Raw genomic sequence first — 24,140 nt, 5'->3', positions numbered from 1 at the left:
TGACACTACTGATAATGTAATGGGCACTTCTGATTGTCTACATGTATCTATTTGCTTTCCTAAATTAGGGTGAACTTCCATGAGCCAAAATTGTTGCAGAAATGTACACACATGGACAAAATTGTTGGTACCCTTCTGTTAAAGAGAGAAAAACTCACAATGGTCACTGATATAACTTAAAACTGACAAAAGTAATAATAAAGAAAAAGTTACTGAAAATCAGCTAATGATAATCAGACATTGCATTTGAATTGTGGTTCGACAGAATAATTTAAAAAAGCAAATGGTAGTTACTGTGCTGTTTGGTATCATGGTGTGTACCACACTGAACATGGACCAAAGAAAGCTAAGGAGTGAGTTGTCTCACGAGATTAGAAAACAAATTATATACTAACATGCTAAAGGTATAGGCTATAAGACCATCTCCAAACAGTCTGATGTTCCTGTTACTACAGTTGCACATATTATTCATAAGTTTAAGGTCTATGGGACTGTAGTTAACCTCCCTGGATGTTGCCGTAAGAAGAAAATTGATGACAAATTGAAGAGATGGATAATATGAATGGAAACCAAAGAGCCCAGAACAACTTCCAAAGAGATTAGAGGTGAACTCCAAGGCTAACGTACATCAGTGTCAGATTACACTATCTGCCACCATGTTAGCCAAAGTGGACTTAAAGGGGTTGTCCGGGATCAATATTTTTTTTTTATACGTTTACTCACTCTTAATAGCCGATTCAATGTCCCCACATATGTTGTTTTGTATTTTCTCCTCTTCTACAGGGCTCAGACAGTCCCCCACTCATTGTTGACATTGATGTTTATGTTATCGCTAACTTCCTGCCACACATCGTCACCTCCTCTGTGCATCTGCCCCCCTGAATCATTCTTTCTCCAGCCTGCTGCAGCATTTGCCTGTATTTTACATAGAAGGAGTTTAGTATGCTAGGTAGCATAGTGCTCTGCCTCCTTCATTGAGAAGAAAGCGCACTGCCTGGTGACGTCACCGGACCAGAGGGGCGGGGCTTAGCGTAATGTGTTTCCACCTAGTTTCCACCCCTCAGTGCGCTCTGCATAATCACTGAGCGCACTGAGGCTGACGGTAACGTCACCGGGCTCCCTGCGAAGCGGAAGCAGAGGCTTCGCTCTGCAGTAAGGGACCCGGTACGTCACTGAATCTTTGAAAAGCGGCAGAGGAGTTATGACATAAAAACGGGGCATTAGAAAAGTCTGGCAAAGGTAGGACAGGAATGTATGTAATATTTATGTGCTTGGTGTTCACTTATAGCAATGTCCCCAATCCCGGACAACCCCTTTAATGGAAGACGACCAAGGAGGAAATCACTGTTGAAAGCAAATCATAAAAAACTAAGACTGGAATTTGCCAAATGAATTTTGATAAGCCACAAAGCTTCTGGGAAGATATTATATGAACAAACGAGACAAAACTGGAGTTTTTGTTGGCAAATCACATCAGCTCTGTGTTTACAGATGCAAAAATGAAGCATACAAAGAAAAGAACATTGTACCTACTGTGAAACATGGAGGAGGCACGGTTATGTTTGGAGCTGCTTTGCTGCATCTGGCACAGGGTGCCCTTAATCTGTGAGGATACAATCAAATCTCAATACTATCAATGCATACTTGAGCAAAATTGCTGCCCAGTATCAGAAAGCTTGGTCACAGTCGCAGGTCATGGGTCCTCCAACAGAATAATGACCCAAAACACATAGCTAAAAACATCCAAGAATGGCTAAGAACAAAGCACTGGACTATTCTGAAGTGGCCTTCTATGAGCCCTGATCTAAATCCTATTGAACATCAGTGGAAGATGCTGAAACTTGCAGTCTGGAGAAGGCACCCTTCAAACTTGAGACAGCTGGAGCAGTTTGCGTGGAGTGGGCCAAAATACCTGTGGACAGGTGCACAAGTCTCACGGAGAGTTACAAAAATCACTTGACTGCACTGATTGTCTCAAAAGGTTGTGCTACAAAATATTAGAGGACCTTTCACCGATTATGACAATGTGAACTAAGTATACAGACATGGAGAGCGGTGTCCGGGGATCTCACTGCACTTACTATTATCCTTGGACGCCGCTCCGTTCTCCCTGCTATGCCCTCCGGTATCTCCGGCCACTAAGTTATAGTAGGCAGAGATTTCAGTCACTAAGTTATGGTAGGCGGAGTCTGCCCTTGTTCTGCAGTAGCGCTGGCCAATCGCATTGCAGAGCTCACAGCCTGGGAGAAAATAACCTCCCAGGCTGTGAGCTCTGCGCTGCGATTGGCCAGAGCTACAGCAGAACATGGGCAGACTCCGCCTACCATAACTTTGTGACTGAAGAAACCGGAGGGCATAGCGGGAGAACGGAGCGGCGCCCAGGGATAATAGTAAGTGCAGTGAGATCCCCGGGCGCCGCTCTCCATGTCTGTATACTTAGTTCACATTGTCATAATCGGTGAAAGGTCCTCTTTAAATTATAGGTTTCATCATTTTTGTCCAGGCCAGTTTCACTATTTTTTTTTATTTTTTTATTATTCTGTTGAACCACAATTCAAAAGCAATGTCTGATTTTAATTAGCTGATCTTCAGCAATTTTTATTTATTAATACTTTTGTCAGTTTCCAGTTAAGTTCAGTGACCATTGTGGGTTTTTCTTTCTTTAATGGAAGGGTACCAACAATTTTGTCCATGTCTGTATGTTATGGTCCTATTTATCTGAATGCAGCTTGCAGCCAAAACATCCCCATTCAGATATATGGAACAGATTACCAGTCACAGACATTGCTGCGACAAACACATGTGAAATCACCCTTATATTCCTTAGGTTGGCTGGTGTATTTCAACAGTAATCTTATTCATATGACTCAATAACTTTACTGTTACCTTGGGGTTTTAGGCTTATACTACACCTGCAGATAATGCAGGCGATTGTTGGGAGGGAAGCGTTCTTTCCCGGCAATCGCCTGCTGGTTACTGGAGGAGACTGCTGCTATTACACGCAGCGATCTCCTCCACAGTATGGGCAGGAGCGATCACTAATGCCACCGCTCGTCCCCATACTGACTAGTTTGCCGGCAGCAGATCATGATTACACAGCACGGTCTACTGCCGGCAAGATCTACTGCCGGAAAATGATCATTTCTAAACCTGATAAAAAATTCAGATTATTCGATGAACGAGTGTTACTCCATTCATCGGGTAATTGGCGGCAGTATTACACTGCCAGATCATTGCTAATCACCTTGTTGGCGACTGATCTTCACGATTATATACAGGTGTAATATAAGCTTTAGCCCAGTGATTGAAGCTCTATGAGTAGCTCTAAATAACATCTCTCATAGTCTTATAAAAGGAATTAAGGTTACACTTGCAGTGATCTGCTCCTTACTTTAAATGTCCCTGAGCAGCTGCTGTGCATAAGGCAGTAAAGCCATTTGAAACAGTAGCATCTACTTGTGCTCCTGACGTCAGCAGCAACTTTACACAGTCTGCAAATGAACAAAAATAGAGCATGAGAATGCTAAATAATAGAAGGAAAGTACAAGAAAGGTGTTGAGGGGGTAGAGTGTAGAGGACACTTGTACAATACCTACATTAAACGACAAATTCAGTATATGCACTAAATTACATTTGCAAAAAGAATATATATAAATAACAATAATTGAAACAATAATTCAATTGCATTTTCAAACCATCACAAGAGTTAATTTATGCAACAAAACAATGAAAAATAATTATTATAATCCTGAATCCACAACATTAAAGGGGTTATCCAATACTATAAAAATCCCCCCATATGCCCAGGCCCCTCACAGTGAATATACTACCCCGCTCCCCGCGCCGTTCCTGCTGCTTCTCCCCATACATGGATAAAAACATCCAGTGTCGGGAGGAACAGCCAATGGCAGGCGGGGACGAGGGTTGAGCCTCCTTAGCATCACGGGTGATGCTAGGGAGGCTCGTCCCCATCACCACCTGCGATTGGCTGCTTCCCCCGACAGGGAGAAGTATTGTGAGGGACCCGGCATATGGGGGGACATTTTTATAGTATTGGATAACCCCTTTAAATTTCTCAATGAAGTTGGATAAATAGGTCCGGATAATTGAAATGAATTGAATATATATATATATATATATAATAAACACAAAAAGTTCTAAGTTTATGACCATATCACTTTCTTTATAAATGGAAACAATAACAGAGATCAGAACAGTGAACAGAGAATAAAGGCTCCTCAACATAGGCCAATGGTTGGGGCAATTATCAGGGATGAGTGTTCATATGAATGCTCATTCTCAATAATTGCCCCATTTAAATGTGCCACTGATCACCCAATGAATAAGAACATGATCACTGCCCCATGGCACATTAAATTACGGCTTACCGGTGGCAGATGGCCCTGACAGGAATCTGCTGTCAGCAAACAATCATTCTGTATGACTCTCTATGATTGCTTGCAATAGGGATTGCCCCTTGTCAAAGGGCATTAAAGGATTTAGATTCTTTTAATTTTCATATTGATGGCCTATCCTCAGGACAGACCATCAATATCGGAACAGCGGGAATCCTGGCACGCCACACCTCTGCCGACAAGCTGTTACCTTCTAGCTCTGGCACTGAAACGACACACCTCTGTCCATACAGTGGACTGAGCTGGTAAATGTAACACTGCTCTCACGCACTTTAGCTAGGAGCAGCACTCCATCCACTACACTGTGAATGGAGCTGTGTAGTTCCAGCGCTGACTTCCGGCACCAGAGAAACAAGGAAACAGCTCATTGATGGGAGTGTGGGATTTTGTGGGACCCTCACTGATTTCATTTTGATGGCCTACCTTGAGGATAGATCATCAATATCAAATTATTGGACAACCCCTTTAAGTCCTTCATGAAATCATACAAATGTTAACTTGAGTAAAACTGCGCCCAACAGATAAAATAATTCTGAGGGCCCATCGCCTGTATACAGTATACACCAACAAAGCTGAGCACTGATTGGATGCTACAGTCTAGAAGACCTATTTTTCTATTACACAGCTGTGATAAAAGAGGCTTAATAATCATAGTAGTATTTGGCTATTTGGCCAGAATCACTATATTACTTTAAAAATCTAGGGAATCAGCATATCTTGTAAAAAGGATTTACAAAATTTTAAAAAGGCAAAATCAGGGAATGTGGTAAAATAATACAAACTACCCACCTGGTAAATCCCCACCTGTTCCAGTGCCACTGCTCCAATGCCCCCACTACCCTTTGTTCGCTTTTCCTGCAGTGATAATGTGCCTTAAAGAGGACCTGTCTCCACTCCTGACATGTCTGTTTTAATAGCTACATGCATTCCCCATGTAAAAACTATTCTGGAGCATCAGGGGCATGGCCTGAGCATGCTGCTGTGAGGATGCACACTGCTGAGCTCCCGGACCCTGGGCCCTTTAATCTCACCCTTGTCATCTCCACCCGGATTTCTGAATCTGAGGAAGGATGGTCAGATGTTCCGGTCGTCGGGGCTCCTCTTTTCTGGCGCCAGAACCCCGTATAGAGCAGTACTTCAGCCAAACTCTGGCTCCTCTGCTCGCCACGCGGTGGACTCCAAGATGGCGCCGACTGGTGAGCGTGCCGCCACACCAACAGCGAAGCCAAGCCCCGCTCTCTACTGCAGCTCCTCACCTCCAGAGTGGACGATCCCTTGGCTCCCAGAATCAGTTATGCCAACGCTGGTGCCTTTCTCCTGCACGCCCCAAGAAGACAGTGATAGGGGACACAGCCTCCTCGCTGGGCAAGGTGAGTGACGCGCCACCCGCGCTCCTCTCAGAACCTCCTGTGCCCAAAACCTTCATGCCATCGACCCCCCATGGATAATGCTGATTACATGACCCCACAGCCTAAGGATGGGTCGCCCACACAGTCGGCCCAGCAGTGCACCCTCTCCCCTACTGCAAGGGACTTTGTTCCTGATATCTGCCGCAGACCCCATTCTGTGTCTGACACAATTTTAGACCCCCCGTCTACCCCTGCAATCTTTTAGACCCCTACTTGCTCTGATGGCTCTGAGACCTCGTCCTCCTACTTGGGCAGCAGACGCTCCAAACGCCCAAAATTAATGGATATCTGGACCCTCCTTAGTAACCTGCCTACTAAACAAGACATGGAAGCTATTATTTTACGGGTTGAATCCAAGCAAGACCAGGCCATTGCAGCCGTCAAGACAGACCTGAGCAATATTTCTACTCAATTATCTACGCAAGTGCAGGTCTCTTCTGCATTACAATCTTGCCTTACTACAGTTGAAGAAAATATGGCGACACAGAGGGAGTTGAACAGACACATATTTCTACAAGTAAATGATCAAGAAAACAGAGGACGACGCAACAATATCAAACTACGTGGGATACCAGAGGAGGGGCTCGCTTCTAACCTACGTAAAGCGGTAACCTGTATCTTCAACACCCTTCTCTCCAGACCACTAGATGCAGTGATTGAATTGGACAGAGTACACAGAGTGCTGGGTTCCAGACGCCATGAGAACCCGGCTCCTAAAGATGTCTTATGCAGGGGTTCACTTTTTCAGGGAAAAAGAGGATTTGGCTCGGTTCTTGGAAATCACCACTCTCTGCCGAACTGGCTGGATGTCCCTATTCTCATACCTCAGACGGCTATCTCTCCCATATGACAGATTGACAGGTCTTCACGCAGACTCTCTCCAGGGATACAGTCCTCTGACCAGGAGTCACACATGGAGATTGCACCGGCGACCAGGGACTTTGGCTGCTTAGTTTAAGTGGTGTTTATTCCACAAGTTTTGGTTACTGTTATTTTACCCGCTTCGGGTTAGCTGGATCGGGTATTTGGCATACAAAGCTACCCTATACTGTTCTTCTACTAAGTTCACTTTTCTGTGTCATCTTCCCCATCCTCTAGTTTTTTTCCTTCTCCCCCTCTTCCCCCCCCCTTTTTGTTTTTTACAGAAGAATGTCTACCATCAACTTTGCAGCTATCAACGCCAATGGGCTGAACACACCAGATAAAAGGTCCTCCATTCTCCGGCTCCTACGGAGTAAGAAGGTACAAATCGCATTCATACAGGAAACACATTTCCGCAAGGCAGCATTAGCCCTTTTCAGATGACTCAGGTACTCAGACTCCCACCATAGTTACTACTCAGTATCAAAGTCAAGGGGAGTAAGCATACTGATCTCTAGAACCACCCTCTGGGAATTGGTAGATACCCAGACGATGATAATGGTAGATATCTATTCGTAAAGAGCCGTCTGGCAGGTCAACTCTATACTCTAGCCAATGTATATCTTCCCAACACCAATCAATACAAGGCTCTAGCGGGAATCCTATCCAGACTAGGCGGTTTTGCAGAGGGAGTTCTCTTGATCGGAGAAGAATTCAACGTTCCTATGGACCCTTTCATGGATGTTTCTAGGGGGGGCCTTGCACCTGGCCTACTCTTTATCTCCATCGTATCAAGCGCCTCCTACACTCCCACCAGCTGGTAGATGTATGGAGGGCGGTCAATCCAGATGTTCAAGACTATACTCATTATTCTGCTGCAAGAGATGTATACTCCAGGATAGACCGAACATATTTGTGCTGTTTTTGATATGCCAAAGATTACTCTCCACACATTTATGTGATTGACTTGTTTTATTTGGATGATAAGACATTTGTACTTGCCTTTTATATGCCCACCTTAATAAAGAATTTATAAACAAAACAAAAAATTCGGGAGCATCAATTCTTATGGCTCTATGTTGTGCCATTCCTCTATTATTTCTACTAGAAGTTATAAATGAATTGCTAGCAGTCTGCAGTAAGGGTACAGAGGGGTATTAACCAGTTGGGGGGGTGTACCTGCACAGTCTGACTCTATCCAATCAGTGAGTGCTGCCATTTTCCCACTGTGCAGATACACCCCCCAACTAGTTACCACCCCTCTGTACCCTTACTGCAGACCGCTAGCAATTCATCCATAACTTCTGGTAGAAGTAATAAAGGAATGGCACAACATAGAGACATAAGAATAGATGCTCCATAGGGAATGCATGAAGCTATTAAAACAGGCATGTCAGGAGTGGTGACAGGTTCTCTTTAAATGCGCATGTGACCACTGCAGCCAATCGCTGGTCTCAGCTGTCTCATGCCATATAGGCAGGTATTGACACTGAGGCCAGTGATTGGGTGTAGCGGTCACGTGGACGTGTACGGTACGTCATTGCCACAGGGTAAAAGAGATGAGACCACTGAAGCAGAAGGATTTTACCATATTCCTTGTTATTACCCCCAAAAAATTTAAATCATGGAAGACCCTTTTATGGGTCATTATCTCCGGGTAACATGGGCCGAGGGTTAGAGCAATTATCTTACCTGTATGTCCATTGGCAGCAGCAGAATACAAGGCAGTATGGCCATCTTTAGATAAGTTATTTATATCCAGTCCTTCTTCATTAAGCAGCATTGACAATAAAGTGACATTTCCCTGGGCAGCAGCTTGGTGAAGAAGGGTGGACCTGTCTGCCAGGGGAACAGGACCACCGCTTGTTAAAGAAGTTAGGGAGGGTGACCAGCCTGTGAGTCAAAGTAATAGATGATAAGGGGAATAGACATATAAGTATCAGGAAATAACTGCGGTTAATTAAAACAACAGGACTGGGAATTAATTGAAGCAGAGAGAATGAACTTGTGAGGCGTTCTCAAAAATTGCTTATTAGAAATTATATCATGAACTGGATTACACATGGCAATGTATCATTAGATTTACAGAGAAATAAATATTATTATATCAATGTGGATTAATATACTGTATAAATATAATTAAGGAAATACAAATGAGAAAAATGACATAAATAAAAAATAGGCTACATTGCTCATGGGCTACATTTACCTGACACAGCTACATGGCCACTAGTTATGTGGCTGGGAATAACATGTAACACTCACATGCTTGTGAAGGCCTCATGTATGTGATTCTATGGCACCGGTATCACACAGGTCCTGAATTTGGTTAATGCATTTCAATGGGGCTGTGCATACCGCCAAATTATCATAATGACAGAATATAGCTTTTTTACACACTGTCCAATATGGTAACATACAAGAGATTTTCATGTGACTGTTGGGTAACAAATTATAGTATCTATGTACCAGCAGGATCACTGATCTTAGAAACACCACACTAAGGCTACTTTCACACTTGCGGTAGCCTTTTTCGGCAGGGAAGCAGCCTGCCGGATCCATGCTACCGCAAGTCCACCGTGAAGTCCGCTCCGGGCCCGATTCACTATAATGGGGCAGCCGGAGGTCTGGCCGCAGCACGGCAAACATGCCGAGAGGCGACCGGACATAAATCGCAGCATATTGTAGTTTTATTCCGGCCACCTCTTGGCCGGACCTCCAGCACTCCCCCATTATAGTGTATGGGGCTGGAGCCGACTTCCGCCGGCACGGTGGACTTGCGGTAGCAAGGATCCGGCAGGCTGTTTCCCCGCCGGAACAGCCTGCTGGAAAAGGCTACCGCAAGTGTGAAAGTAGCCTAACTTGCATGCATGTACATATGTGTGTAGGCAACATAAAACAGCTGATCGGTGAGGGATGCGGGAAAACTCCTGGCAATCTGGTATTAATGGCCTATCCTGAGGATAAACCATTAATATCAAAATCTTGGATAACCCCAAACCAGCCCACAGCCATTAACATCTACGCTTTTCTTTATACTTCATTATCTTTCTGTATCTCATTTAGAATTAAACAGCAGATCTTCCATCACGCCAGCAGTTTGGGCAGATCTTCAGAAACGGTCAGCTTTTTCTCCCAGATATCTCTAGTCCCTATTAGGGTTTCTTGTTTGTAAGAAATCTTAAGCCTCTTCACATACAAATTTGCTATGGTATTTTTCTACATTTAAAATAAATGCCATAAAAAGTTAACCACTTGCAGCTTTTTGCATAGCATCTGTTCCTTCTGGCAGTTTTGGGTGATCAACTTGAAAAAAAAACTGTAGTAAAAATGTGCATGTGTGTCCTGCCTTTACTATTTCCCACAGACTTTCAGTTAACAGCTGGAACTGGTCTTTTTTCCCAAAAATATGCACCAAAAATGCATTTACAAAAAAGTGCAGAAAGCCCCCCCAAAAAAAGCTATATGTAAACCTACTCTAATAGTGCAATAGTGCCAGAGAAAGAAGACAACTTGTGAAAAACTAAAAAATTTCTGCACTGATACTGGAAGATGTAATGGCTTTATCTTAAAAACAAGAAACAAAAGGTTAGAGGGGGTTTCTCACATTTATTTTAGAATATTTTTTTTTATATACTTACTGTCTCAAAGTTGTGTGGATAGGCCACTCAGGTTCCCAGTCAGGTGACTCCTCTTCTGAAAATTCAGCATCTGCTGATGTTACACCCTTTAGCAAGTCTAGGCTACAGATGGGATGTCACTTGTGCAGCCCAGGATAAGGTAGATGCTGTGAATTGGGCCAGAAGTATTCATTTACTTGGTGCATGCGCAGATGAGGCAGATTCAGGACTTTGCACCAGTGGGGTATCTGGCCCGATCCACAGCACCTACTCCATCCTGAGCTCTCAAAGTGATGCCCCATCCGACCATAGCCCAGGTCAAAACCTGATATGGACCTGGCAAGAACGTGACTTTGGAGGATGCAGGATTTTCATCAGAGAACCGTCACATGACCGGGTCCTCAGCAGCTGATCCATGCAACTCTGAGACGGTAAGCATACTACAAACATTTTTTTCAACGATTAATTATGAGTAACTATTATGAATTTGTGGGCCTCGCTGGGTCCTGGAAATCCCCTTTCATAAATTTTATGACAAATATACAGCTGCATGTAAAATCTACTTGTGTGCAGCCTAATAAATGTAATAAAATATCATACATTTAATAAAGCCTAATAAATTTTACAAAATGTTGAAAATAGCTTCAAAATTAAACTTTCTAGAAAATAATCAATATAAAACAATTAAAAAATGTAACAATGTAACAAAATTTGTAGCCATTAAGTAAATCTAGCCCATTAAGCCATTTTAAAGGTTTTATAGGGAATTTGGTGGAATCCAGTAAGTTTGCTGAGGAAGCCTCTAAGCATTCTGTTAACTCTGCCACTGCCAAAAGACTAGGAAAACAAACATAAAAAAGTTTAAGATAAATTTGACATAGTATACATTACAGTTTTATTTTTGTTTGGTTTTTGCTGTATAAGGTCTATTAGGGAAAATATCAAAAAGTAAATGCAGAAAAAACACAAAATAAATTTTCCCATGCTAGCAAAATTATTTTTCTTACCATTCATCATGTCTAACTTACTTTTCAAGAAAGGTACAAATCATTTAAGAAGCAAAAGAAAAATGTGTCATACAAAAGAAGCCAACAAGTGAAGCATTTGCTTAAGCCGGAAAACATGCAGTAATGGAAAAGGGAGCAGGGACAGAAGAACAGCTTCTGGCATCAGCTTCAGAATGTGGAAATGGTTAATTTGAGAGCCAAAAATCAATCTTTCAATCTTTTTGCCCTTCTTCCAAGCCAAATCCCATTCAGTGGACAAATTATTGCATCGTAAGGAGGTGAAGACAGAGATTTTGCAATTTGAAGTAAAATAATTGTAGTTTAATACAAAAATAAATATCATGGGGTATGAAAATCTATGAGCTTTAAATTAACCAATAACTCAAATGCATCATGCTGGAAATAAAAAATGAGTCATTTGAAAGCAAACTATAGTTAAAACGACTGCATGTCTTTTATAGCTGTTGCAATTTGCCAAAAAGAAAGAAAAAAATATATATAAGAAGTATTGTTTGCCATTTATCTGCTGTTTTACGCCTTTTTAAGAATCTAAAGGACCATTACACCTAAAATACTTTCTTACTGCATTAAAGAGCTACTAACAGGTCAGAAAGTCTGCAGAAAGTCATCTTTACAGGAGAATCAGGTATAAACCGCTGGCTTCAGTTAACAAGGGGTTTACGGCTAACCACAAACAACTTCAAGGGCTGAGAACCAGGATAAATGTCAAACCTAACCACACCCTCAGACAACCTATAAACATGTATAGCCATATCAAACATCAAGGCTCTATCGCTACCTTTTACTGCAGAAAGAATTGGTTCTAAGACCTGGTCATAACTGCATTAGTACCCAAAAACTGACCCTTCTACTTAAAAGGGTTTTCCGAGATTTTAATACTGATGACCTATCTTCAGGATAGGTCACCAGTATCTGATCGGTGGGGGTCCGACACCCAGGCTCTCGCTGATCGGCACTGGCACTTCTGTGAGCGGCGCTGACTTCTCGAAGCTTACCAAGCATAGTGCCATGCCATACATTGTATAGCGGCTATGCTTAGCATCAAGCTCAGCACCACTCACTTCAAAGGGATGGAGCTGTGCCTAGGCCATGTGACTGATGAACGTGTCGTCACTGGCCTAGGGAAAGTTGAGGGAAGGCTGCGAGCACTGCTGCCTTCTCAAACAGCTGATCGGTGGGGGTCCCAAGTGTTGGACCCCCACTGATCAGATACTGATGACCTATCCAAGATAGGTCATCAGTATTAAAATCGCAGAAAGTCTCTTTAACATTATCTATTACTTGATCACTATTAGGTTACTACATTTTGAATATGACCACTAAATAATTTTTGGTCGACTGTACTTTTGGGCCTTGTATTAACAGATATAAGGCTGGCAATATTTTAGTAGTATGTTAGTAGCTCTTTAGATAAGCCAAATAGTATTCTAGGTTTGCTGGTTCTTTTCAACAATCTACCTACCATTAAAATGGGTTCTACAGATTTATTAAGTTGGTGCTAAAAGTGCGCTCAGTGTTTTATTAACCTCATGTCGGAGCCTCAGAGCTGATATCTTCTTGTGAGCCACAGAAGCCATTATTCTGGATGTTGATCAGTTTTACAGTTTGATCAATCAGTTCTACAATACTGGCAACTAAGAAGATAATTCCCACTGTGGCGTCTCTACATAGTTATGGGGGCAGTCATCCTTACTGAACTGCTGTTAACAGCATTTAGTTATTTGCTCTATGGCAGCAACATGGACCAAAGGAAACCACAGACAGGAGATGTACACTGACTTCTAAGAGAGAGCGTTGTGGGCATGCTCTGTGACCTTTGCAGAGATCTTTGTGTAGGGAGAGATAAGTAGATAAACTGTGACCATCACTTATTGTTAAGGTGGATTCTGTGTTATCTATACAGAAGTGTTACCTGTCATGAAGTGATGTCTAGAGCACAGGAAGCATCAGCCTATTATTAGGATTTAGAGGATATAGAGGATTTCTTTTAAAATATATGGACATGGAGCAATAACAAAATCACTAAACATTCTTTAACACAAAAACTTGATTTAAACAACAAACATTTTCTGATGATGCATTCCTTTTAAAGGGGTTGTCCGAGTTATGGAAATAAATAAAAATATATAGCACTGAAAATCAGATGGGCAGCAATATATAACTAAGCTAAGCAAGTTTCAGGAATATATATATATATATATATATATATATATATAATTTCCCTGGTTCTTTTCTGGCCCTTTGTTTACATGCAATAAAAACAATCTCTGCCCCTCCCCCTGCACTGCTAAGGGAGTGAATACAAGAGCTGCCCTGAGTGACATGTCTGCCTGCTGGGAGACTCTGCAGCATGTTGTATGTGTAGGACTACAAGTCCCAGCTGTATAATGACACTGCTAAGGGAGTAAATACAAGTGCTGCCCTGAGTGACATGTCTGCCTGCTGGGATACTCAGCAGTATGTTGTATGTGTAGGACTACAAGTCCCAGCTGTACAATGACACTGCTAAGAGAGTGGATACAAGAGCTGCCCTGAGTGCTGGGAGAATCAACAGCAACTTGTAAGTGTAGAACTACAAGTCCCACTTGTATAATCACACTGCTAATACACACAGGATCTTCCCCCTACCTTCTTGTGCAATGCTCTCACTAGTCTGTCAGCTCCTGTGCCCAGAATTGTCACTGCTGCAGCTACCCAGTCTGTGCAGCTGAAGGGGTTAAGAATCCTAGGAGAGAGCAGTGAAGGGGGGCGTGGCCAGCACAGTGACGTCTCGTTTACAGGCTTGTAAACGAACATTATCAGAGCAGGGAGAGAAGCTGACATCACAGGTCATGTGACCCTCAGTGAAATCGGAGAAACCAGGCACTGGAGATAAAGTGAGTGAATTGGAAAGCTGTTACATTTGCCCAGTTAGAGAACAAAAAAATAACTTGGACAACCCCTTTAATAAGGATTTTCTGAAATTTAACAGAAAAGCGGTGAAAGTGTAGTGAGAACTTGATAAGTGGTGGGGGCATAATGCACGTTAAAAGAATTGATTATATCGTATTTGTTGTTTATAAGCTTGGGCCTTTGACTATGGAAGGGCAATGGTATAGAATTTATATAAATTAGAAAACCAAAAAAAAAGCTTTAAATAAATGCACCATATATACTGACCACTTTATATAGAGTGTGTCTATATACAATGAAATGTGGATGTGGAAACAGCTTTCCAACATAATTTAGGCTGAAAAACCAGAGGTATATTGCAATAATAACTTCATAAATCTGTAGAACCCCTTGAAGTATAGAGCTGTTAACAGTTACATGTTTAAGATGTGCGATAAAACATATTCCTAAGCAAACAGCGGAGAAATACTAAGAATTATGACAAGAGGCTCCACAGAGTCTCTGATAAACTCAGTTTTGGCAATATTACATTAAGAAAGCAGTTACAGTTACTGACCTAACTTCTATCAAGGCAAACGCTTGGGATTTTTTATGTGAAGCTGGGCCTCCTAATTGGCAGAATGTTCTGCTTTTTTCAAAACTGCATGAACAAGTGCAGAGCACAGTAAGCCAAGACTGTTTGATGGAAAATGGCAAATCTAGGAATAAGAAAAAAAGGCAACTTTAGTCCAAACACAATGTATACGCAGCTGAAATGTTCTTGAGCAGCCCATCCGCACTTAACGGAGTCTGCCACCAAATGTCAATGGGATCACTCAGAATGGCTACTGAACAAGTCAAGCACTTGAATGCAAAATCATACACTATGTATGTGCAGGACCCCTGCCCTGCCCATGAGAACGTGACAACTGATCCATTATATAGGCTAGGTCCGGTTCTCTAATTGTATATAGGTTATAAATGCACTCCAACGCTAAAACCCATCTGGCGCACAAGTCTTCTGACTTGCTCTTCACACTATCATTTTATTCTTTCAGGTTATGTGCTCGCTCGTGTTGTTGAGGTCATTTTTAAAATATAAGGTGAAAACCCAATTCTGATACAAATTCGAAAATGAATTCACAGAAGAAAGTGAAGGAATGTATGCTGTATTGATATTCTAATAGAACAGATTCTCATACCCCATGTATGAAAGGAGAATACAATGTGCTATGCAAAGACAGTTTTGAAGAATGAAAGGTAAGGAACAGATAATCACAGACCGATACATTTGGCAGAGTAAACGGTGTAAAGCTGATATCCCATTACCTGATGCTGTTACCAGGAGGCTGTCTGAATCACATGGTGTACAGGATGAGGCACTAACAGGGTGTATGGAGGAGTTACAGGCAATGGTTGTGGGAATGACAAGGGAACGTTCTGAACATGCAGGTTCGGTCCATCCAGGGGACTGGGAAGGCCAAGCACCCACCTGTGATGTGCCTATTGCTGGTATGACACAGCCTGCAGATGCCACAGGTATATCTATAGATGGTTTAGGTGGCAGCTGAGGTGAAGACTTAGATACAGTTTCCTCGTTTACCCTGAATCCATGTACTGAAGTGGTAGGAGCAGATGTAATGGGTTTATGCTCACTTTTCACCCCAACATTTGGAGGTGTCTTTAATGGATGATGTGGTAAAGATGGAGTCTGGGAAAGCCCAGGCTTTTTTGGAGGAATAGGTGGAGGATTTCCTCTATCAACTCTTGAAACTGAAGTTGATTTAAGTGCAAGCGATGGATGCCCAGCTCGTCCAGCAACTGGTGGATATGTACCGGTTTCCATTGCATGTGAAAACCCAGGTCTCAGTTGTGTGTTCCCCTGAGGACTAGTAAACCTAGAAAGGACTTGGGTCACAGTATTTCTAGCCATTTGTTTTGCAACCATCGTTTCACGGCTGTTGGGTGACGATTCTCTTGTCTGAGGATTTTGAGTCGTGTTTCCATTTTGGTCGTGCTCATTGGCATTTGCCTGAAACTTAAACTTGGCAGCCTGGATACGGGGGCTGAGACCTGAATTTACAGTTGTGTTAGAGCTAGGTAAATGTAAACTCTGCATAGACTGAGACAGGTAGCTCGGTGAAGCTGGTGTGGTGCAAAATGGAATGTTAGGGTGTGTAGAGGAACTGCTCGTCTGTTCTGATGAGCAGCCATTCTCTTCCGTCCGGCTAAAATGTAAAGATACTCCATGGTTTGTAGGAAGACCTGTTGATGAATCATTTTGGACTAAATGTCTATCTGTAGCAGGTTTTGCCACTGGGGAATTTGTGCAAACATTCCCCTTTGCACTGCCTGCTATGACATGATTAATTATGGATGGCTTGGCTGGTATTGTCAATGGAGATTTCTTTATACTTTCAGAGTCACCATCTACAACCAATGTATTTGTCTGACAAGAAACAGTACGTGATCCGGGACCTGCAGGCAGAGAGTGCTTCTCTTTAGTCTTGCGAAGAAGAGATAAATTTGCTTTATTATTTTCTTCTCTAGACAATTTCAGTTGTTCAATCATTTTCCTCATCTTGTCTATTTCGTCTTGTAGTTCTTTGGTGTGTGCTTCTTCTTGTGAAAGCTTGGCACGGAGATGCTCTCTTTCAGTATCGAATTCTGAAAGTTGTTTTTTAACTTGAGCCTCCATCTGTGCTTCCATTTGGGACCTGGTCTGTTTTTCAGCAGTTAGGGATTCTTCTAGTTCAGAACTCTTCTTCTTTTCCACTTCCAGTTTTGCCACTACATCGTCAAACTTTTGAGCTTCTTCCACTAGTTTATTAGACAAAAGTTTACATTCTTTAACTAGGATTAGTACAACATGTTTATTTTTGGCACGTTCTTCCTCTAGACGAGCCAATAGCTTTTTGTGCTCTTGTTCTATAGCTTGAAGCTGACTTTTCTCTGACTCCAGCTGCATTTAGAAAAAAAGCAAACCATATTACTCTAATGCCCAGAAAATAAGAATGTTACATTCAGCTGTTATCTTGAGTGTATTAATAATATATTAATTAGTATTCTATATGTTCTTGAATTTCCTATTATTAACAAGTTGCTTGTTCCATTGAATATAACAGAAGACAAAGACATAAGATGAAAGTAAAGGCAGAAATTCTAAATCATCTCTCAGAGAGACCTTTTAATTCATGTTGTCCATGAGATGACTCAGGCTCTGTTCATTTTAGAGTCATGGGTTCTGTTATAAACAAAGGATCTAAACGCTGACAGGCCCCATTTACATGCAACATGAAATTTGGAGATCCTGAGCCTTTTTAGCAGGTGCATAACTATAGAGGGAGCGGACACTGCTTTTGTAGCCATGTCTTGGGGGCCTAAGGTGCCCAACAGTCCATTTGTATCACAAAAGAAAATCAGCACTATATATGGTACATGCAAAATACAAGTAAGAAGAGTAAGGGGGCAAATTGGGGCCTAGAAGCTTCAGATTGTGATAGGTTAATGTGCTTCCTGTAATAAACCTGACCCTTATATGTATGTGTGCATCTGCATCACAAATATACCTATTAGATTGTGGTATGAACAATACAATGTATGTACAGCCCTACAGAATATGTAACAATTTAGATAGAACAGCAAAGAATATGTAGTTTAGTGTGAAGAGTAAAATGCATATCATTTGTATAGTAATCTCTCTTTATAATAAAACAGAACAATTTTGCCGTGTACCTTTTGGGTAGGGAGCATTGAGTATACTGGTAGGTTAAGAGAGTATTAGGGTACTTTCACACTAGCGGCAAGGAACTCCGGCAGGGTGAACAGCCTGTCGGATCCGCGCTGCCGCTATTGCACGCATGCATCCGCACTACCGCTCTGGCCCCATTGACTATAATAGGGTCGGGCCGGAGTTCCGGCGGCAGCATGGCAAACATGGCGAGAGGCAGCCGGAATAAAACTACGACATGTCAATGGGGCCGGAGCGGTAGCCCAGGGGCACGCGTGCCGGAACAGCCTGCCGGAGTTCCTTGCCGCTAGTGTGAAACTAGCCTCAGACTGGCTAATTATTTACCAGTTCATCGTTAACGAGCGTTCACAGGAACGCTCGTTAACCATAATCCGGCAGTCTAATACTGCCACTCATTCATCAGGCAATTGTGATTTTTAAGAACGCTAAAAAATCATTGTTTGCCGGATCTGCTGCCGGAAAACAACTAGACAGCATGGGGACGAGCGATGGCATGTAATAGCGATGGTCTCCTCCACTAGCGAGTAGACGATTGCTGGGAAGGAACGCTTCCTTCCCGACGATCGCCTGCAGAATCGGGTTGTCTAATACAACCTTTAGTATCTTGGGACCTAAAGATCTAATTTCATTCGATTATGCACAATTATGTTAATATTCTGAATGATTAACATATAGTTAAATCATATGAACTTATGAAACTGGTACTGTACTAATGACCTTTTTAGTGCAAGGTCTTCCCTTGGTTTGTGCTACTGAATTAACAAAGCATGTGGTTAATCTGCTGGTTAATAATTTATTTGCTTGGAAGACTACAAACTTAATCTCCAAGTTGTGAGCAGATGCCGCTGATAATACATTCTTCTGTCCTTTGTCATAGCTTAATTTATCTCTTGTGTGCTTACACTGACTTCCTATGCAAATAATGTGCAGACAATACCATTTAATTTTAACCACTTCAAGACCAAGCCTTCTCCCCCCTTCCTGGCCAGCCTCATTTTCCTTCCTTTCACTACATACACCTTTCAAAGCTATAACTTTTTTTTACTGTTTAGTCATGCAAATAAGTTTTGGGCTTTGTTCTGTGATTCATGGGACTTCATTTTTATTTAATTTTTATCTGACTTATGTTTTCATTTTATTTCTAACAGCAAAATATAAAATACAGTATTTTTCAGACTATAAAACACACCTTTTAGCAAGAAAAAGGGCCTGTGTCTTATAGTTGGCAGAAGAGTTGCACCGGGTATCGATTCTGTTCACAGAAAATGGCACACGCAAAATGACCCGCATGCCATGTTTCTCATTAGCAGCCGCATGTGGAGAAGGAGAGAGAGTGTCCCACCCATCCCACTGGGATGCCACTGCCACCACGGAAAACGTGAAGCAACCGCATCAGCAGGTAACGCTGTCTATACTTCCACCGAGCTCGGGTATAACACCAGCCTGAAGACACTCATGAAGACGATGCCAGGTGATATCCTCACAGGCTTCCAGTCATGAGCAGCTCTTGTAGAGTCTGTCATAGGAGTAAGCGCAATGTATATTACTGTATGGACTATGGATGCAGCTGTGAGAGGATATATATACCCTGTGGCATTATCCCTGAAAATTCAATCATCCCGCTTCACCACTGATGGCCTGCACGTCACCCACCTAATGATGAGCTGTCACCCCTGTAGCCACATGTGCAACATATCACCTGTATAGTAACAGTTTATTTTAAACTATTTTCTACTTTCTTGAAAGAGCTCAATCATCCCTGACCTAGGAGCTCATTCATCCCGTGACTCAGGGTGCAAAGGGTGGCTCCATGGTGTTTGTATTTGTGTATATACATCCGTGGAAGTTATGTAGTGGATCCGCTACATAACTTCGGTGGATCCACTGCTGCCTGTAAATCTACGTCAGCTTCCTTGCTGGTGTAGATTTAGACCATTTCGTATAGAACAGGCGTAGAAAATGATGAATGCCGCCCCGCCCCCTTCCTAGCCCATGCCACGCCCACTTTTGTAGACCTAGCGTGAGCAGGGAAAAGTCGCAGATTGCGCTGCAAAGAACCACAATCTGCGCCAGAAATACGCCTAAAATAGGTGTATTTCTGTTAGTGAATAACCCCTTAGTGTACCTTTTTGGCAGTATAGCAGTCTCATGCCATTGAATATATTAAACACTAAATATTTCCTTCTCTAGCAGTCAGCACACAGAGATAAATCTCCTATACAGATACTGATACTGCATGGGAAATGTGTTATCTGCCAGTATAGCAGATGTAGACTTTTGGAAGGCAGTATGATAGCTCTATTGTTCTCTAGATAGGCCAAGATAAGGATGTCCACAGAAGAGCATTGTACTTATCAGTATAATGTGTGGTGCTCTGATTGCGTCACTTCTCCCCCTTCTCCCTCCGGCCACAGTGAATGGTCTGACTGAGACCTCCTGCAAGACTTTGTGCTGTGCTAAAGCTCCAAGGGAGGAAGACAGGAAGCAGAATACATGGAATGACTTCAAACAATGATATCCAGAAAACCAGCCACCCTTTTGTAAAACAAATTACATACAATATTCACACATAGGCTGTTAACATGTGATAAACAAATATGGTAGTGCCCCTTTGAGCTAAATTTACCCTACAACCAACTCAGCAATCATTTCAAGATAAAGAGACTATAGTGCATTCCAATGGGATTAATGACAGTAACTGCAGAAAAATGTGTGGACCATAATCACTACTTTATCTTATTTTTTCACATTTTTGAGAGCCTTTAGAAATATGTAAAGGGCTTATCCCACTAACAATACTTATCCCATATCCACAGGATCTGGGATAAGTGTTTGACTGCTGGGGGTCCCACCTGTAGGACCCCAAGGGATTACGACAACAGGGGTCTGCAAGTGCTGCGCTTGTGCATCCTCCACTCCATTCACTTCTATGGGACTGCTGCGAGCACTGTGCTCAAAAGTGAATGGATCAGAGGATGCACATGCGCACGACCACTCCATTCTCATGGGACAATTCAGAAGCACTTACAGACCCCCTTTCTTGTGATCCCTAAGGATCCCAGCGGTTGTAACTAGGGCTGGGAGATTAATCAAATTGATTTATTTAATTCACCTTTGAGGCCTCTGACGATTCAGTTTTTTTTTACAGAATCATCAAATCCCCGCTGCGTCACTTGCCTTCCTGCTCACTCGCCGTGTCACCACTTGCTTGGCCTGCACGCCCGCCCACCTGCCGTGTAACTTGCTTGGCCCACTCGCCTGCAACGTCACTATATATATATATACATATACATAGACCGGCAGGGGTTACTATATATATATATATATATGGAGAGAGAGTGGCAGTGTAGGGGTTACTGTACATAGACCGGTAGTGATGGGGTTATGATAAACTGTACAGAGTATTAGAATGTATTGGTTTCCAATGAGCCGAAGTTATTACTTTGCGAAGTCTAGCAAGACTCCATGTAATAACTTTGTGAATTAATTATTATTGTAAAAACTCAGGTTCGGTTCCAAGGCACCACTTAGAACCGAACCCCAGTTGATCAATTGTTAGGTGTCGTCTTGGTCTCATGATGTCAAAATGTTAACAGCATGATGAGAAGGACTGTTTAAATACCAACTGTAACTGAACCAGGAAATGTATTTCCATGGATCAAACACCTGTTGTGAATTTTGCTGTTAAGCTCCTTGTAATAGAATAGCAAGTTGTACAACAAGTACTGAAGCATTGGACATGTGCATTCAAAAGTTTAGAGAAGGTCTTGGTATTTCTTTTTTTTTTCAGTTTAATAAAAAAAAAATAAGAACATCGAGATTCAAATCGAAAATATTCCATTGGGTTAAAAAAAAAAAAATCAAGATTTTATTTTTTTATAAAATCGCACAACCCTATTTGGAACTCAAGCGATGAAATACTTAGGGAATAGTGTAATTAGTGGCACAACCTCTTCAAATACAGGACAAATTTGGGAGCAATAAATATAACTCTTTTTATAACCTATATCTTGTAGAAACATTTGCATTCGCTGTGCTACCCAATATATTATAAATAGTGTACTAAGTCATTTCTATGCACTTCTGTTGCTTAGCAACACCCCCACCTTTGAAGAAGAACCATGGTTTCTCATGTTGAGTGTTACGTAGTGATCACCAAACTACAGAGCAGGAAAATAAGAAAGGCCAAGCAGTTACTTAAAAACGAAGGGGGTCATTTACGAACAAATATACGCCACTTTTTTGCGTATATCTGTCACAGTTTGCGGCACAAAATTATTTGCGCTGCAATCTGCGACTTTTTCCCCCGTTTCCACCTTACATGCCAGGTCTAAAGGTCTAAAAAAAGAGCGCAAGGTGTGGGTGGGGAAAAGAGCAGGCCAGCATGTCCATCTCATTTATCATTTTCTACGCCTGTTTTAGGCATAGAAAATGGTCTAAATCTACACCAGCAAGCCGGCGCCTCTACATAACTTAGGAGGATGAACTGCCAGTGCAGAAGGGATCGCTGGTCTTCATAAATATCCCCCTAAGTGCTATGGACCCACTTTGCCAACTAATCGGTTTGACTTTGTCCATTGTCCTGACAGGCCCCAAGTATTCACCCTTTAACCCCTATACAGAGATCAGGTCCTTGCTGTAGGGGAGCCACCAGACTGCTACCTCTTGGAATAATGCCAGTGTACTTGGCAGCTTACACACAGAGGTCAGAGACACCGATGCAAAGCACCAGAGGAACAGGAAAGCACACAGACAGAACCTAGATGAAATCAAGAAAGTGTAACGGTCACGTACACACACACAGGGGGGAGGATAGTGACCACTGCGCTCCACCCTCACCCCTGGCCCTGCCTACTTGCCTCACGAGTCCTGATGACAGGGGACAACTGGACGGCAGTCCCTAACTTAGGATACGTGCGGGAAGGACAGACAAGACAAATAACGGATAGTGAACGGACCGGGTCAAAACCAAGAGGACAACGCAGTACAGAGGGATAAGCAAAGAAAGGTCAGGAGAAGCCAGGGTCATAAATACCAGGAGAGTCGAGAAGTACCAAAGGAGTCCGCAAAGAATAGTCAGGTGGAAGCCGAGGTCAATATACCAGGAAGGATGCGCAGTACAGGAGGAGCAGGAAAAGGATCGTCAGGGAACAGGATCAGGTAAGTACACAGGTATCCAACAACTGCCAGGAACCTAAATTAATAGGCAACCTGTGGCCAGCAGGCTGTCTGTATTTATAGCGAGGAGTGAGGGTCATGTGATGTGGCCAGCGTCACATGACCGACAGACCGACCAGTCGAGCACCGAGTGATCAGCTTGGCGCTCAAGGCAGACCTAGGAGCAGGGAGCCTCCCAGCTAGCAAAGCCGCCCTGGGAACGAGGTCAAACACAGATCCTCGCTCCCAAAGCTAAGCAGCAGGTTTGCAGCTGATGGGAGACCGAGTGCGCCTTCGGCACCCCGTTACAGGCAGGCAGAGTACATGCAAATCCAAGGACAGTCCAGGGCCCGGGCAGACAGAAGTAGGTCACAATACAAACCAACGAACAGATCAAGGTCAAAGGCACAGGTTAGGTCAGATGACAGACATACAGACTAGGTAGAAGGATAAACGGATTATAGCTCAAGTAAATGCTCCAGCAGAAAGAATGATCTGGCAGATCTGAGACCTATTGCACAGGCAAGAGGTTAGACTCAAAGCCAAACATATATAGCAGGGCTAATCAGCACCACACAGTCTAGCACCTGTACACAGAGCAAGAGGGGGTTAACCCCTACAGTGCCGCAGATTGCTGTGAGGGTCAATGAATAAACCCTAATTCACACACAGAAAGGTGAAGTGTAACACTAATTTAAATAGGGTCTCCAAAGGGGAATTTAACTCATCTTATATACGAGCAAAATACCAGGCATATTAAAAGCTTGCGTTCATAATTTCTGATATTTCTGTGTAAAATATAAAAAAAAAAGATAAAGATAACCAAACCAAGCAAATGAGTCAAAATATATAAGCCGGTGTGATCACTGTACTCCGGCCCCGCCGCTCACTCACTGCTTTATTGCTTAAACATTTTATAATAATAGCTTTAATTAAAGTTCCAATCCCCAGCCCCATCTGTACTACCGTACTTACTAAATGTCCTGTAGCAGGCAGAGCAGGGCGGGCGGCCGGCCGTAACTCACTGA

At 42.6% G+C, this 24,140-nt stretch overlaps 1 protein-coding gene across 1 annotated transcript in view; it reads right to left on the bottom strand.

Moving 5' to 3' along the window:
- The window catches only part of CTTNBP2 (cortactin binding protein 2), a 145,949-nt gene that overhangs the window by 66,838 nt on the left and 54,971 nt on the right, over positions 1 to 24,140 (bottom strand). Inside the window, exons 4-6 of the mRNA XM_044280292.1 lie at positions 15,534 to 17,166; positions 8,378 to 8,578; positions 3,392 to 3,491 (exon numbers count right to left, since the gene is read on the bottom strand). Coding sequence (XP_044136227.1) covers positions 3,392 to 3,491; positions 8,378 to 8,578; positions 15,534 to 17,166 — 1,934 coding nt within the window. The remainder of the gene's footprint in view (positions 1 to 3,391; positions 3,492 to 8,377; positions 8,579 to 15,533; positions 17,167 to 24,140) is intronic.

This window comes from Bufo gargarizans, chromosome 2 (assembly GCF_014858855.1).
Source record: "Bufo gargarizans isolate SCDJY-AF-19 chromosome 2, ASM1485885v1, whole genome shotgun sequence".
Classification (NCBI taxonomy): Eukaryota; Metazoa; Chordata; class Amphibia; order Anura; family Bufonidae; genus Bufo; species Bufo gargarizans.
Note: the sequence above shows the minus strand (reverse complement) of the source record. Positions and strands in the feature narration are given on the sequence as shown.